The following is a 17,164-nucleotide window of genomic DNA, read 5'->3' on the forward strand; positions in this document are numbered from 1 at the left end:
ACTGCACTGCTGCCAGGTCAATGTGGTCAGCGGGGTCGCCGGGGGGGGGCGGGGGGACAGGGGGGGGGAGAGGCAGCGATAACCGTGCATATGCAGGCTCCCAGGCGCCCACATCGCAGGGATGGTCTATTTTCAAAGCCCTTTTTCTGCGTGGCACGGATGATACATCCCACCGTTAGGACTGTGCAAACACTCACACTTGTGTTGCCTGTGTCCACTCAGGCCTTCACCAAATTTCCTCAGAGATGCATATAAAACCATAAAAAGTGCCACAAAAGGTGCCTAGTGTGTTCACCAATACAACCTGATATACGTTAATAGGCTTTCAAATGATCTTCATTGGATCATAATCCTTATGCTGCCCATACACTTGTGAGATATTGCATACAATCATTCGATTTCGACTACATCTGGAAGATAAATCGAATGATTGTATGCACAAAATGTGTACCATTCGACGGAATGTGTGGGCACGCCAGTCGAATGTCGGGTCTCAAGATCTTATGTGCTGCACATAATATTTATCGAATTGCAGGAGCAAAACCACATGCGATACTCGAATGCAATCCGCTGGTGGAGGGGCGGAGGGGACGCTTTTTCAGTGGTGTGGGGATGGGAAGAGGGGGCCGGAGGGACCGCTGGTGGCGTGGGAGACGGCGGGCAGAGGGCGGCATTGTAGCTGTAGTGCTAGCGGGCGGCGGGGTCAGTCAGCGATGGCGGCAGAAGTGTTTAAAACACTAGGCAGCCCTCTGATTGGCTGACATAGCTCAGCCAATCAGAGGGCTTCCCAGTGTTTAAACACTTCTGCCGCCACCGCTGACCTCCGCCACCTGCTAGCGCTACTGTGGCGACAGAATTGTTTAAACACTGGGCAGCCCTCTGATTGGCTGAGCTATATCAACCAATCAGAGGGCTGCCTAGTGTTTAAACAATTCTGCCACCACCGCTGACTAACCCCCGCTGCCAGTACCAGGGGTCCAGTAGTATATAGTTCTCCAGCCTAATGCATTTTGAAGATTAATGGTCCTTCTTTCAAAGCCTCTGAAGAAGGACCATCTATGCAGGGGTGGGGGGGTTTCTGGTTAGAACTTGCCTTAAGACTAGTTAAAAATAAAAGGTAATACTCAAAGACAACAGCTCTGAGTTGGGTTTACTGCAAGGGCTTCTACAGACTGTGGACCCCTGTGACAGGCAGGAGCTATCAAGATTCGTCAAGACAAGCACATTAATGGGGGGTATTCAATCTTGGGTCACGGCTGTCGAGCTGGCCCGACAGCCATGACCCTGTCCCTTTCTCGGTCTGCTCGACCAAGAATTTGCAGGCGGGATTCAGGGGTGTGTGGCCACGAGCTGCGGCCAGGAAGAGGGGAGCAGCAGCCAGGTCACTTCCCAGCAGAACGAGCCTGACTGTTTGAATAAACTCTCCAGCGCTCGCAGAGGTAAGACACCTCTCCTGTATCTTATGCCCTGTGTTGGAAGCGGGCGGGCAGCTGACATCCGCTGACTACAGCTACCCGCCCCCTGCACTTGCGTCACTGGGTGTTATCTCGTTCTCACCAAGCATCTGCACATGAGCATAAATGCGCAGAGGCTAAAAAATGAACGGGGGACCGATTAAACCAGAATAACCCCCTATGTGAGCAGCTTAAGTCATAATGGATGATCACTGATGTTAATGCCTGGCAGTTTGCGCACACCATCCTGTGTTTTGAATGGTGTCCGGATGGCTCAGACCATGTCTAGATAGACAATCAATAGGTTGACACTGACAAAAGGTCGACAAGCAAAATGTTGACATGTCAATGGTCGACATGAAAATGTCAAGAAAGAAATAAGCGTTTGGCGCTCAAAAGGTACATAATAATAATCCATAAAAATGTATTAAATACAGACAGACAAAACAATACTTTAAAATATATAGATTGAATATTCAATTAGTACAAGATACTGATAAGGACTTGATCACTCCTAGAAGATCATTACTTTTACTGGTGGCTATGGGAAAACTGTCAGTCCATTTTAAATGAATGTCAGTAGACTGTATGGTAATTAATTGGATAACCAGAGGAAAGGCGTAAATTTATATTGAATTCAGTTGAATTTATCCTTACTCACAATCACTTTTTGTTTGATCACAGTCACTATATTCAGGTCCTCGGTACAGCGATGGGGACCAGGTTCGTGCCTAGCTTCGCAAATTTATATATGGGGGACTTTGAACAACATCATATTTGGGAGGGAGGCTATGCATTGAACCTGAATCCTATGGTCGCTATATCGATGACCTGTTTTTTGTTTGGCACGGAGACACTGTTTCAATCACTAATTTTGTAACATACTAAAACACTTATGGTTTATCCTTCACTAGCACTCACCACCCCTCACAGGTAAATTTTCTTGACATTACGGTGGAGGTGGTAGAGGGAATAGTCACAGCGGCGAGCTACAAAGAACCAGTTGATGTATGTAGCTACATCCCTTACTCTAATAATCACAAAAAGAGCTGGTTGGATAATGTTCCAAAGAGCCATCTCCATAGAGTGAGAAAAAATTGTACCTCTAATAAACAATTTAAAGAACAAGCAGATCATTTACTTGATGAATTCAAAAGTCATGGATACCCTCAGAAACGTTTGGATGAGGCTTTAGAATTCTCCAATGGTCTCAATAGAAAAGAGATGTTCAGTAAAAACAGACAAAAGGAATGTAGGTGCAAACCAAGGGTCTAAGTCTGAAAAGAGTAGTAAGAAAAAAACTAACCCTTTCTTTGTCTACATTCAACGTAGAGGCAGAAAAAATAAGCAGTATTATAAAGAGTAGTTATAAACGCCTTAGTACCCATCCTATCCTTAGGACTAGTTTAGGAATCAAACCTCCATAATTTTTAAGAAGGCTCGTAATCTTAAGAATATACCGGCACCAAACTTCTTTAAAGGAAGCCAGTAGAGCAGTAAGAAACTCACACAAAGAACAATGATAGGCCCCTAAGTATTGGGTTTCTTTAGATGCAATCACACTAAATGCACGACGTGCACTTAATGTGAGTAATAAAAGACGAACAGTTGAGGCATCAGTTTCCCAAAAACAATACAACAGAATCTTTCATCAATTGCAATACCAGTTATTAGGTTTATCTCTTGATATGCCCATGCCAAATGTATTATATTGGACGCACCACACGACCATTTAGAGTTGAGTAATGGAACATAGAATAAACATTCTTAATCATTGTACCAACCAGCATTATTGTTTAAAAAAAATGTAAATATAATATGCATACCAATCTGCTAAGTGGAATACAAATACATCTACTTATTTTGCAAACTGACTCAAGGGGCTGGATATATACAAAGCTCCTAAAAGAAATCAGCATGGGCTAATTGGTACTTGTTTCCTAGCAGGGCGCCCAATTTCAGTACGTACGGTAACATACTGAAACCACATCGCATTGTGTTATAGTGGCATGCAATGTGATTTCAGTACCACTCCCGTTCCCGCTCCCTGTCATTCCCACCCCGTCAGATTTCTTTTTTTACTGTTTTTTGAGCCAACATGTGGTAGTTCATGCCCTACCATCCACTAGGGTGTGGTGGGAGAATAAAATACTGTACCCGAAGCATTGCGAGCGTAGCAAGCGATGCGAGGGGCTGCGGTTGACTTCCAACTGTGTCCATGTCGACATTCGAGTCAAGACATTGGGGGTTATTCTGGTTGACATGTAGCACTGCTTTGCTCACAGCACAGCGTGTCATATTTCACCCGCCATTAGCATTTGGCGCCACCCACATTTGCAGTGCGAATTCTCCCACACAGCTGCAAATGGATAGCATAAACATCCATTCGCAGTCAAAGAAGAAACTGGTAGCTGACCATCGAATGATGTGGAAGGTGCACGCATATCTAAGAGACTCAGGTCAGCACACTCAATAGGAACTGGGCAGGCAGCTGACATCCAATGATATCAGCTGCCCACCGTCACAGGGTGATTTCCTTAGGAATGCCCATGAAACGCTGGGTTTTCCCATGGGCGAATCCCCTGGTCCGCCGTCTTGGATGAGTGCAACCGGTGAAGTCTGTTTGCCATGCGCACAACCAAAACATCGTTCCTCACAGAGAAAAAAAAAACTTTATAACCCCCATTGTCTTGCGCACCAGAAAATGCAGGGACTTACCCAGGAATACATTCCCTAGTTGTCCCCTTTCACACAAGCCTACTCCCTGCATTTACTGATGTGATCGGGGAAAGTTAGTGCGGGAGGCTGGATGAGGTGGATGCTGCTGGTGGGGCCGACCTGAGATTGGCTTGGAGCTGTGAGTGGGATGCGGGTGGTGTGTGAGGGCCTGGGATTAGCTGGAGTTACACCTGTCCTGCACAGGCCTGACCTCCGCCCTCCACACAGACGGGATGCATGTGAACACCAGGGACTGCCTCCTTACATTGAGACCATCCCTACTCTTATGTGGACACCGGGGCACTGCCCCCAGCTGCTCTGCTGCCGCTGTCTTTTCTTCCTGCCAGAATGGGGGGGGGCACACTCCATCACCAGCACTCATCCGGTGGCTTCCTCAGCAGCACAGAGAATGTGTTGCTCACTTCCAGTACCGCGGACAGCAACAGAAAGTAAGTACCTTTCACACTAGCCTGTAGTCCAGGAAGTGCCCGGGAGGAATTCTGCTAGCCAGAAGGCTTAAAATCTTGGCCAATTGTTCCCAGGAATTTGACCCAGGAACATTTCAAACCAGTGCTAGTCACGGGCTCAACTCAGGAATTAGGCTGGTGTGAAAGGGGTATTAGTTTTACCACACCACACCATTTTAAGGGCCATGCTATGCGATGTGATTTTCGTATGTAATTTATTCACTGCTCTGTTAACCCCGGGGGGATCGCACCTCCCGCAAAATCGCATGCAATTTTATAGGGTGTACGATGCCATTACATTAACTATACAATAATATCATTGTATGGCATACAATGAGGTTTTAGACACCCCAAAACGTGGCGAGCACGGCGGAACACGTCCTCTGACCTTTTCATACACCCACTATCCACGTTGGCGTGGAGTTGATTTTAGATAGTGTGGCGAGTGCAGCGAGGGGACGTGGATTACTTTACATGTATTCCGCGTCCGCTCGCCTTCGGGCCCGTTGGCTTGCCACACTATATAAAATCAACTCCACGCCGGTGTGGATAGTGGGTGTATGAAAAGGTCGGAGAACACGTTCCGCCACCACTCGCCACACTTTGGGGTGGCGTGGATAGTGGGGGGTGCCTAAAACCTCCATGTATGTCATATAATGATATTATTGTATAGTTAATGTAATAGCATCGTACACCCTATAAAAATCGCATGCGATTTTGCGGGAGGTGCGATCCCCTGGGGCTAAGATAGCAGTGAATAAATTACATAGGAAAATCGCATCGCACGTCCCTTAAAATGGCCCATGCAATGCAATTTTTCTACGCAGAATAGCCCACTAAGCAAATTGCTTAGTGGGCGCCAGTCTACTACAGAAGTACCGAAGATCCAATTCTTCTAGCCAATATCTAATTCAAATGATAGCAGTAACAGAGTACATATATAGGTCATTAAGATAATGAATAAGATGTAGAGTAGATCGGTATGAAGAGAGTAGTGTGATTTCTCGATCACTGAGTTTTTCACTAAAGATACCTTTATGCACATTAAGAAGCACTATAAAAATTGTGAGTTTTGGTAAGAACCCTGTACATCACTCTTTCCTGGTAAATCTCCATATACTTAAAAAAAAACAAAAAACAAGTTGTATATTATTTGAAGCAATTCTACACATTGTTTATTTCCCCCATTTTTTTTTTACATACCCCCACTGGATGGAGGATTTTTGGTCACTATAAAAATTAGAAGACACAAGAGAAAGAACCTGCTATGAGCACATACATCCCCTGATTTATGGGGAGTGGGGTACACCCATCCATTTGAAGTTTAAACAGTTATCACTATATACTGGATCTTTTCCTATCTCTAATCGGGATGCGGTCATCTATTAGAATGAACTTAGGTCTACAGTCATTAGGTCGACCAACTAGGTCGACTGGCAGGAAGGTCGACCTGACTTAAGGTCGACATGGGCCAAGGTCGACATGACTTAAGGTCGAATTTGCATAAAGGTCAACATGAGGAAGGTCGACATGGGGTTTTTCACTGTTTTTTTGAGCCGACATGTGCCGACTGGCGGTATTTCATGCCCTACCATCCACTAGGGCGTGGAGGAGGTTTGCTCGCCACCGTGCCCGAAGCATTGCGAGCGAAGCGAGGGTCCGATTCTCATTACCAACTGTGTCCATGTCGACATTCGGATAAAAAAACTGAAAAACCCATGTCGACCTTATGACCAGTCGACCTTTATGCAAATTCAACCTTAAGTCATGTCGACCTTCGCCCAGGTCGACCTTCCTGCCAGTCGACCTAGTGGGGTCGACCTAATGACTGTAGACCTAAGTTCATTCTGACAGATGTACCGATTCCCTCTAATCTATCCATTTGAATACCTGAAGGGAAAAGAAACCTTTATATTTGTACCTCCTCCTTTGATTGGGTGAGTGAAGTACACTCACAAAAGAAAAGGATTCTTCTTGTCTTTCTCACTGAGGGTATAAAAATAATAATTCCTAAGAAAGAGAAAAACGAATCTACACATTTATGTTCATATTTTATTTTTTTATATACACATCTGGGAGGTGAAGAGGATATTGTAAGAACCTGACTTGCAGAAAGATAAAACGCTACGTGCACATACTCCGCTATACACACTGAGTGGGGTACGCCCATATATAGCTTTCCTTCTCACCATATTGGTAATAACCATCTTAAATACACTGAATGGTATTTAATCACTGGTCTCCCTTTGATTTTCTTCTTATATTGCTGGAAACGCATTGAGAGAGAACATTAAAGCACAAAAGAGACATCGATGTTTTAGATACCATTTTGATTATCTGCGCCTTAGAAATCTGGAATTCCCAATTTTGTATTGTATAGTATTGTAAATGGTTATTGGGTGATAACTGTGGGTTAGTACAGACCCTAGGCAGCAGTGCGCCAAATAGTGGTCATATCCTATATCTCTACACTTGTATATGGTCTAAATTGTGCATTTGGGCCTGAAATTGTACTGATGTATGGCCAGATTAACCCCTTCAGTGGAGATTTTCCGGGCTGAGCTCCTCCTCACGCTTGATCCCCCACCAATACCGAGTGGCCACAAACAGCCGAAGCCAGAAGCAGCAGGGGCCACTGCAGCTTGAGTGGGAGTATTTATGGGGCACCAGGAAAACCCACCGCTCAAGGGCTATACATAAGGAGAGGTAGTGTCCACATAATATGACCAAGGCTTTGTGTCCCTAGCTAATGCGTCATACATATACCATCATATTAGAAGAAAATGCAAGTTTTGTTTTTAATCTGTACATAAACATCAATTTATTGAATACAATGAAAGCTAGACATTTGCAGTAGAATCTTTCAAGGTTGATCCTTAATCGATATTTTCCAAGCCCTGAAATGAAAGAAAGAAATATATGGGTTACAAAACTATTATATGGGCCAGATTTGGGGTGTGCACATGTGTAGAATGGGTCCTGCATGATCACTCACAGCCCTGTTTACCGCTTGCCAAGCCCAGACTGCCTGGACATGGCAGCAGGTGTGACGGCCAGTATGAGTAAGCTTCGGCTTATGTAGACTGGCCGAGTACCATGTCTTTGGATAAAGCAAATCGCAGATACATGAAGGAGGCATATTTTTTCCAACAGATGCTTCCAGCTGCATTTGCCTGTATGGTATTGCACAGCTGCTTCCCTTAAATCATCAGCACAAATCTATGTGTATCCTGAGTCAGCTTTCATCTGCCCAGTGATCAGATTTATTTTATTTATTTATTAACAGTTTCTTATATAGCGCAGCATATTCCGTTGCGCTTTACAAATAAGACAGTGATACAACAAACAGGGTAATTACAGACAGTCAAAAGGTAGGAGGGCCCTGCTCGCAAGCTTACAATCATAAGGCCAGTCAAGCAAGTTCATCGTATGAAAGCGGTCAGTAAATAGCCAGGCAAGGGAGGATGAACATTTTAAACAAGCCATGAAAAAAGCAACATAACAGAGTTAACACAATCATGCAAGTCAAAGGAAAATGTTTTATTTACAGTCTTAAAATATTTTTATTTCTCATTTCACGTGTCTAATCCTCTTATGGGGCCAGTTGTACTAAGCTGGAAAAGTGATAAAACAAAGTGATAAACCACCGGCCAATCAGCTCCTACCTGTCATGTCACAGGCTGGGTTTGAAAAATGACAGGTAGGAGCGGATTGGTTGGCTCACCTTGCTCTGGGCACACTATGTCCACTTGGATAGTTAAAAATGATTCAAGTGGACCGGCACCAAAAAAAAAAAATAAAAAAAAAAAAATAAAGTTCTGTCCACTATGTGTCCGTTGAGCATGGTCTCGCCAACTAGTGGCACTGCAGCTCTAGTGGCCGCCAATCTTTACTCACCTAACTGAGCAGGGTCGACTAAGGGTGGTTGACCATTACATGGTCGATCTAAACCCCGCCAACCGGATACCAAGCGCGCCTCCTGACAACAGAGCTCTACTGCCCGGGGAAAGAACGGCGGGGCCCTATTCAATACTGTCTTTTCCTACAGTATTAAACAGGGATCTCGGCAGAACGGACCCAACTTTAGAAGCAGTTGGGCCCATTCTGCCGAGAGCGGCCGTGGATTGCCAAGCTCTCGGTCACAGCTTCACGATCCATGGGAGTATCTTGTGGCCACACCTCTTTTTGGCAGGCGGGACATTGAATCCTGTCGGCCGATTACCAGTCCCGCCGGGCCGAGAACAAGACAGGGTCACGGCTGTTGGGCCAGCCCGACAGTGGTGACATGGGATTGACAGCCCGACAGTGGTGACATGGGATTGAATATCTGTACAAAATGTGTCCACAGAGTGATTTGTGTGCACCTCTGTATCATACCCTACTAAGCGTCTTTCACATGGGAGATGTGACTTCAAGGATAGGGGGGTACCAAACATATTGTTTCTCCTGTACCCATTAGTTGCTGCTTCCACCTCATTGTAAAGTAGGAGTGACATGGACGAGGGAGAGCTGCAGCGCATTCTCAGCTCCTCCCATGGGCCTTTGCTGAGCTCTATGAGGCACACCAATGGTCACGCTAGCTTTAGTGTCTACTGAGCTATGGGACATTAAAAGCCTGGGGACGGGGCTTCTTGGGTGTCAGGGAGCGAAGCTAGGCTTCTTGTCCTGACACCTTGAAGAAACAAAACTAAATAAATATTTGGTGGCTCTGTATCATTGAGGGCAGGAAAAAACTATAGTTCACCCCCATCGATGGCAAATGTAATCACCATTGTTCATAAACCATCAAGGATTTCAAATCATAGATGTTAGATGGCCATCCTTGGGTCACTCCTAACTGCTATAGCAGCAAAACCAGAGGGAAGGGTGGCTAGCAGTGCTGTTCTGACTGCACCACGTAGAAGTGAAGCTTCCGGCTCTTGTGAGGTACAGAACATTCATTTAGAACAGGTTTAATTAAAATTAGGAAAAATATATCAAGAGAGATATCGAGGAAGGCACTTAATAGGAGTGTGCTTATGCCAAGCAGCAGTTAAAGGATATGGGTAGCCAACCCCCAAAACAATTATATTGAACACAGGAAGAGATAGAACTGTGCTAAAAAATAGATATGTCAGTCAACGCAATTAATAACTGTGGTGTGCCCAGAAGTTGAAAATAGATAGCATTTGCCGATAGCTTTTTCGGGCAATTATGGAAACGACAATGCTTTGTTCCTCACAATGATGTAATAGCGATCCAATATATAGATGTTGAAAGTCCTCACCCACTTGTGTTGATTGTTAACTGGGCCTTTAAGGAGGTGGCATTCCTCCAAAGATGTTAGTTGCCGCAGAGGAGTGGATGGAGTCCTGAATTATGAAGGAGATGGCGTTTCCTCAAACTTATTTTGCGGAAGATGGAGTGCCTTGCTGGTAGGAAAGCACTGGCAGTGTAGGCACAATGGGGGGCAGTGGCACTGCTGTTGTTGGAGGATCCTCAAATGAGCGGTGATGGCAAACAGTCCAGGATAAAGCTTTCTGGCACACCAACTAAACAAATGTGTTTCACTGCGATTTGCATCTTTCTTAACCTTTAAAAAAGCTGCAGATAGCAGTGAAACGAGTACATTGACACATGAATGTACACCAAGTAAGGGCTTTATGGTGGCAGTACCATCAAGTAGCAGACTAAACTGCAGCAGAAGACGCAAGGAAGGCTGCAACTGACTCAGAATCAGTGATGAGGGGGGAGTATCCCTGTCTTATTAGGGCTGCATCTAGAAATGTCCTGGGCTTGTTGTCTATCCCAATCCACCCTTACTAATTGCTACCTGCCCCCACCCCATAATAGGACCTAGAAAGTAGAGTAAAATCAAAATTTTCAGCTTATCATGATCACTATCATCTTCAACATTCTCACAGCATCGAATACATTTTTTGTACCGCTCAAACACATCCGACATAATCTGGCCCCCGTAAACCTCGGTTAGCATACGGAAAGATTTAACACAAAACAATTTAAATTTAAGCATTTGGGCTCTATCTGTAAGATATTCCCCATGCCAATGTATATAGAGTTATTTTTAAAGAACTACCATAGGGCCTATCTATCTCCAAATAGGTGAAATAAGATTGGGTAATCCAATAACAGTATGGGGGAACTTTACTAAAGGAAATTTGTAAAAAAATAGGTGTATTTGTATCCAAAAATACACTTATTTTTGACATTTACTATCCCGAAAATACGGCAATTCGTATTCGTATTGATGTGCTATCAATACGAATAGCCGTATTTTCGGGATAGTAAATGTCAAAAATAAGTGTATTTCTGGATACAAATACACCTATTTTTTTTACAAATTTCCTTTAGTAAATTTCCCCCTAAATGCCTGAAGTGTGGGCTAGGTGGAGCAAATTTGGTTCATTGCCTCTGGAGCTGTCCAGAGGTTCTCTACTTCTGGAAGAACATAGAACGGTTCATTATAACATACATACAGAGTGACTTTCAAATAACGGCACAATGGGCCATTTTAAGCATAAAATCCTGTGATAGATCAACCAGGAACAGAAGGCCCAATGACAAGGTCATGATAGCTATATCTGCTGCAGCAAAGAAAACCATTCTGCAGATGTGGATCCAGTCACAGCCCCCATCTATGAAATTATTTTTGGAAAACATGTATAATTTATTCTTAATAGATTGGTTAGAAGCTTCTTTACAAAAAAAGAAAGATCAGGATATATTTCTTGAGAATTGGGGAGATTTCATACGAAGGGCCAGATGTATCAAGCTTCAAAAAGTGATAAAATGGAGAGTGATAAACAGCCAGCCAATCAGCTCCTGCATGTTATTTTTTAAACACAGTCTGTGACATGACAGGTAGGAACTGATTGGCTGGCTGTTTATCACTCTCCATTTTATCACTTTTAAAGCTTGATACATCTGGCCCTAACTCTCTCCCCGCAAGTACAGGAAAAAAAAAACATCAAGATCTGCTTTTCTCCTATAGAATGGAAGTAAAGTAGAGATAATTAGGGAAAAGATCTCTCACCATGTCCTGTCTCTAGGAGGTGCCGTACGGGGTCCTGACAGTCGGAATCCCGACTCTCAAAACACCAACAGCCGGGATCCCGAGGGCCACCTGCTATTTTTCCTCGTGGGGGTCCACGGCCTCCATAGAGGGAGACTAGGCGGCGAGCCCGCAAGGTGCTTAGTTGCGCTCACCATGCTGTCTGAGTCCGGCCAGTCAGGATCCCGACGTCAGGCTAATGACTGTCGGGATCCCGACTGTTGGACCCCTGTACCCACACCCTCTCTAGGTATATTATAATGCTTAGTCTGAATATGTAATCGGTTAGCAAGGTCCCCTAGAAAATACTCCAAAGAGCCAGAGGGATATACTATGAGTGTGTATTAATAATTATGATCATGAACTAGGATTATGTTTCGATGGTATTTTTTACGATAAATCTAAATGTGCATTTGTATATGTCTATGTGTTAATGTATTGTATTTTCTAAGAACGTGTTAATGCATAATAAATATATAAAAAAAAAAGAAGGAAAAAAAAAGTAAGCATTTTTGGGTACTTATGTATTATCTGGGCTCCCATGTTAAAGGCACCCCATTTTTTCATACCCCTACTATCCAACTACGCATGGAGTTGATTGTATATAGTGTGGGGCGAGCGCAGCAAGCCACCGTGCACGAAGCGTGGTGAGCACAGCGAGCCCCGCATAAGAAAAATGGGAGCCCAGATATTACATAAGTACCAAAAAAAAAAAATTATTGATGATCATCATTTACATATTATGCTGCTATCGATTTTTACTATAGGCATTGATGGCAACCATTAATGGCGATCACAAAATGGCCATCCCTATCAGCTAGTGATCCCTTACGGTAAAAAGGAGTGGGACATACAGACAGGGATAACACAAAAGGGAGATATGAAGTGGGGCCATTAAATAACAAGATTTGCTCGTAACAAATAAATAAACCGTACTGCTTAAGTTGAAAGGGAAACATTACACATTTGCAGTGTTCAAAGAAGTTGTGTTTTCCTGTGTGTTGCAAAAATGGGTACTTATGTAATATCTGGGCTCCCGTTTTTCTTATGAGACCGCGTGCGCTCGCCACGCTTCGGGCACGGTGGCTCGCCACACTATATACAATAAACTCCATGCGTAGTTGGATAGTAGGGGGTATGAAAAAATGGGGTGCATTTAACATGGGAGCCCAGATAATACATAAGTACCTTTTTTTTTTTTTTTTTACGGTCAATGGTCTTCAATTTTCTATGACTGACAGGCCAGTGGGCTAATCAGAACTTGGGGTCAGGGCTTCAGAAAGGTCAGGGCGGAGCTATGCTCCATGTCCTGGCACCTTTGAGAAAATAAAAAAAGATAGAAAATCTATTTGGTTATGATGTGACTGTATTTAGACTGATCATGGACTGACTCATCATAGACAGTCATATAGTGGACCTGGAAACGTTTTTTTAACAAAATTTTCAGCCGACAGGCAGTATCTCATGCCCTACCATCCACTAGGGCGTGGAGGGAGAATAAAATAGTGTGCCGAGCGCAGCGAGCCATGCGAGGGGACGCTCTGGTACACTTAGTGGCTATGTCGACCTAGACACCCTAAAAACATTAAAAACTCATGTCAACCTTTTTCCAAGTTGACCTTTTAACCATGTCGACCTTGTGACTGTCTATCATGAGTCTGTCTATGATTTATACCATAACTGATGTGACATGGATGGAGGGGAACCATCTCCCGCATCAATGGGAAAACTGTCCTACATTGGCCATAAACCATCAGTGATTATGATCAATCAATGGTCATCCGTACTAAAAGGGTGCTCTCCACTCATGTGCTTTTACGTCCGTAAGTTATACCATCACCCCCTATGGACAACAATGCCACAAGACATTATGTATATAATGACTGAATGTGCAGCAATATTTATATAGCATGCAGCACGTTTCCAACTGTAAGTGATCTGCATTTCTTCTCATACTGGTTATACATGCACTACTTCAGTTTGGCACAATATAAGGCTTGCAGATCCCTGGTAGCACCATATACAGGATGATACTATTATTATTATGTACATAGGGGGTAGTCAATGCTGGCTGATATTTACGATAGTCGTAAATATCGGCCAGCACCTGTTTATCAGACTGGACTCGACACTGCAGATCTGACTTATTTAAAAGTTGGATCTGCATTGTCAGAAATCGTGCTAACTTGTTAAATTAGCGGATGTCTCTGACCAAAAATATGCAGATTCACTGATCCACATCTTTCCCCACTTTCAGGACCTTTATGAAAGGTAAAAGATCGGAATGGACATTAAACAGGTTGAATGTATACATACCTCCCAACTGTCTCGATTATCGCGGGAATGTTCCTTTATTTTGGGATGTTCCCACATCCCTCCCGGGGCCGGCAGTGTCCGGCCCCGGGAGGGATGCAGTTGGGAGTCCCCCCTGTCACCTCGAATAGACGCTGTCCTGCATCCAGAGGGGATGGGTGCTAAGTCAGCAGCTCACGGAGCTGTTGGTGGGCATGCCCCCCAGCGGCGAAAACTTTAATGTGAGTGTCCCTCCTCCCCCCTGAATGAGAGTTAGGAGGTATGTATGTATACTCTTGTTGAAAATGGACGATATTTCCGATGATTGAAAATATCGTCCGGGATTGATACCCCTTATAGACACCAATAAATTCTGAGATAGGGAACACCATATATGCACACAATAAGGTAATTTATATTAGCTCAGTAATATTGACTGACACTTGTTAAAGCAAAAAAGCTTGATGTCAATTACACATACACACGTAAAATGATATCTATGTGTACACTCACTATTGTTAACAATGCAGGCTCCCGTGCATCATTATGGACCGCCTTCATCTACTGAACATGCAGGTTGACTAAAGCATGTTCTGCGGATTCTGGCGACAACCCTGAACAATATAATTTAACCAATATTGTTTAGTGCATATACTCAATTCATCCACCCACGGCCTATATTGCATACTATATCGACCACAGTGTAGGTTGTCTAGTGTACAAGGTGCTGGGTGACACACTGGCCAATATACATCTATAGACCTTCGGCTAGTGTGTATGTGCGATGTTGTTCATAGACATATTGTGCTGTGCGCAAACAGGTGATGGGAGGCATGAATAACATGGGAATTGAGTTTGAAAAAACTCAGGAGCCCGAGGTGTGCTCCCCACCACCAGTGCTGTGCCTAAACACGTGCAAAGGAGGCCGTGCGATCGAATGGGTCCGTCTCCGAAGAGACAGGGCCCCGTTTTTCCCCTAACCCCTCTCAACCATAAGGCCGAAGAGGGGAAAATAGGGAACGGTGGGTCCTCTTCGCCGAAGCTTAGAGAGACCCTCATTCCTCAACCCCCGAAAGGGTTAGGACGGTGGGTCCTCCGCACCCCGTGGTTTGGAGAGACCCGCTGTGGACTTCCCTCCGGCTTGCGGCTCGGGGTCGTCCTCGGGGGGGCACGCAGGGCCGGCCTTAGGCATAGGCACACTAGGCAATTGCCTAGGGCATTTGGAATTCCTAGGGGCATCAGCAGCTTCTGCTGATTAAAATGATATGCAGCATGCCTATATTCTGTGTGTGAGTGAGGGTGTATCTGCATATGAAATAGTGTATTCATGGAAATCACTGTAACATAGCATTCCGTATGCAGGTAGAGCCACAGTCATACACAGAATATAGGCATGCCACATATAATTTTAATCATCGGAAGCTCCTTGTGTGTCCTGGTCATAACAATGCAAATAATACGAATTTTCAGCAAAAAATGCACCCAACGTTAGCAGAAGGGCCAGGAGCTGCATGGCCTATTGAGACAAGATGTATGAGGAAACATCTGTATCCAAGCAGAGGCAGAGGTCACAGTATTAGCGGCTGTGCGAGTGCGGTCTGCGGGTGGGTTGGTTGTGCAATAGTGTTCGGCATTTGTGTAAGGGGCATTATGTGTGTCATGTATAAATGCATTAATAATGTGCGACATATGTGTTACAAGCATTATGTGTGTCATGTGTATACGGGCATTAATAATGTGCGACATGTGTGTAAGGGGCATTATGTGTGTCATGTGTATGAAGGGCATTAATAAAGGTTGGCATAATGTGTAAGGGGCATTACGGTTATAAGGACATAAATAATGTGTGTCATGTGTAAGGGGCATTACTGTGTGGTATTATCAGGGGTGCCGAGAGAAACGGGTAGGGGGTACAAATTACCCAGGCCAAAGCCTGATGGGAGGGCCCAGTGGGGGCCCTGGGCCCCCTCCCCTTAAGTGACAGCAGCAGCTGCAGCTCTTCTCCTCTGCCCAGCACACAATGCTTTGTGCTGGGTTGCAGTGTGGCCATGGAGGTGGTTAAAATACAATATTTTCTCAGGATTTTTTTCTAAGGGTATAATTTGATGAGTAATGTATATAAGGTAAAGTGGTACTACAATGTGATGTAACATGAATAAGGGACACTCTCACATGATATAATGTGAATAAAGTTGCACTACTGTGTGGCATAATTTGAATTTGGGGTAAAATTGTGTGGCCATGCCCCTTCCCAGCAAGAACGCACCCCTATTTGGGCTGCGCACCAAATGTGTGCACTGTTTCTATTTAAAATATTGCAGGTAGGAGCACCAAAATGATGACTGCTATGATGAGGGTTGATGGTGCTGGGAAAGGGGAGCAGTGTCAGAGGCGGAACTAGTGGCGGTGCTAGGGGGCACCAGCCAAAATCTTGCCTAGGGCATCATTTAGGCTAGGGCCGGCTCTGGGGGCACGAAGCTCTCCCCAAAAGGCGAGAGCTTCAGCACATTGGGGAAATGGAAGGGAATTCCATGACCAGAGCATGTGGTTCCTTGTGAAAAGGGGTCATGTGGAGGGTATGCACAATGATAGGAAACACAATGCACATACAGTGGCAGCATTCCAGCCCTCAGAAAGCCTAAGGAAAGAGTTACCTTTGATTTGTAATAGAGACGTTCTCCAGAAACCCTTTCATCTCTTTTCATCATGTTCCACTGATAGGGTAAGCGGGCTACTCTCTTCTCCTGTGTATGACACAACGAACCAAACGGGTATTAGGGTCACTGACATATGCATCATTACAACAAGTGCAATAAGATCAGCGAGAAGTATAATAGCAGTCGCTGTCCTGTACACCTAGTGTGCACATTACGGCCCGGTACGAACCGGCAGCCACTCACCTTGCCCCCGTTGGTCCAGCGGTGAATATATATGGTGGAAAGACCAGGGATCGTTAGACAGCCAACCATAATGGCGAAACCGGGCAGTATTTCATACCACATGTCCCCGCCTTACCAGAGGACTCTCCTCGCACAACAACAAACGGGCCCGGGACCAGCTCAGGGTCACTCACTCTGCTAGACCAGCATGCACAGCGCAGGCTCGTAATGTCAAACTAGCCGGCCATATTTGATACTGGCAAAACCGCCAGTACTGTGGGAAAAAAGGGGACATGTTAGCTG

At 44.6% G+C, this 17,164-nt stretch overlaps 1 protein-coding gene across 1 annotated transcript; it reads right to left on the reverse strand.

The window, feature by feature from the left end:
• Window positions 1-7,412: 7,412 nt before the first annotated feature.
• NDUFA1 (NADH:ubiquinone oxidoreductase subunit A1) lies at window positions 7,413-17,128 on the reverse strand. The gene is made up of 3 exons (XM_083159399.1): window positions 16,883-17,128; window positions 16,637-16,726; window positions 7,413-7,536 (listed from the first exon to the last, which is right to left on the reverse strand). Exons 1-3 carry the CDS (start codon window positions 16,982-16,984, stop codon window positions 7,516-7,518), a joined length of 213 nt encoding a protein of 70 aa, XP_083015525.1. The 5' UTR covers window positions 16,985-17,128; the 3' UTR covers window positions 7,413-7,515.
• Window positions 17,129-17,164: the final 36 nt, after the last annotated feature.

The sequence above is a fragment of the Crinia signifera genome, chromosome 9 (genome assembly GCF_055691185.1).
Source record: "Crinia signifera chromosome 9, ASM5569118v1, whole genome shotgun sequence".
In the NCBI taxonomy this organism is placed as follows: Eukaryota; Metazoa; Chordata; class Amphibia; order Anura; family Myobatrachidae; genus Crinia; species Crinia signifera.

Bases quoted from the DNA above. Each gene is read 5' to 3' on its own strand.
- NDUFA1 (XM_083159399.1), bottom strand. From the start codon at position 16,984: ATGTGGTATGAAATACTGCCCGGTTTCGCCATTATGGTTGGCTGTCTA. The intron at 16,727-16,882 runs GTGAGTGGCTGC...TGTCATACACAG, and splicing joins GCTGGACCAACGGGGGCAAG to GAGAAGAGAGTAGCCCGCTT. The intron at 7,537-16,636 runs GTAACTCTTTCC...CTTTCATTTCAG, and splicing joins GTCTCTATTACAAATCAAAG to GGCTTGGAAAATATCGATTA.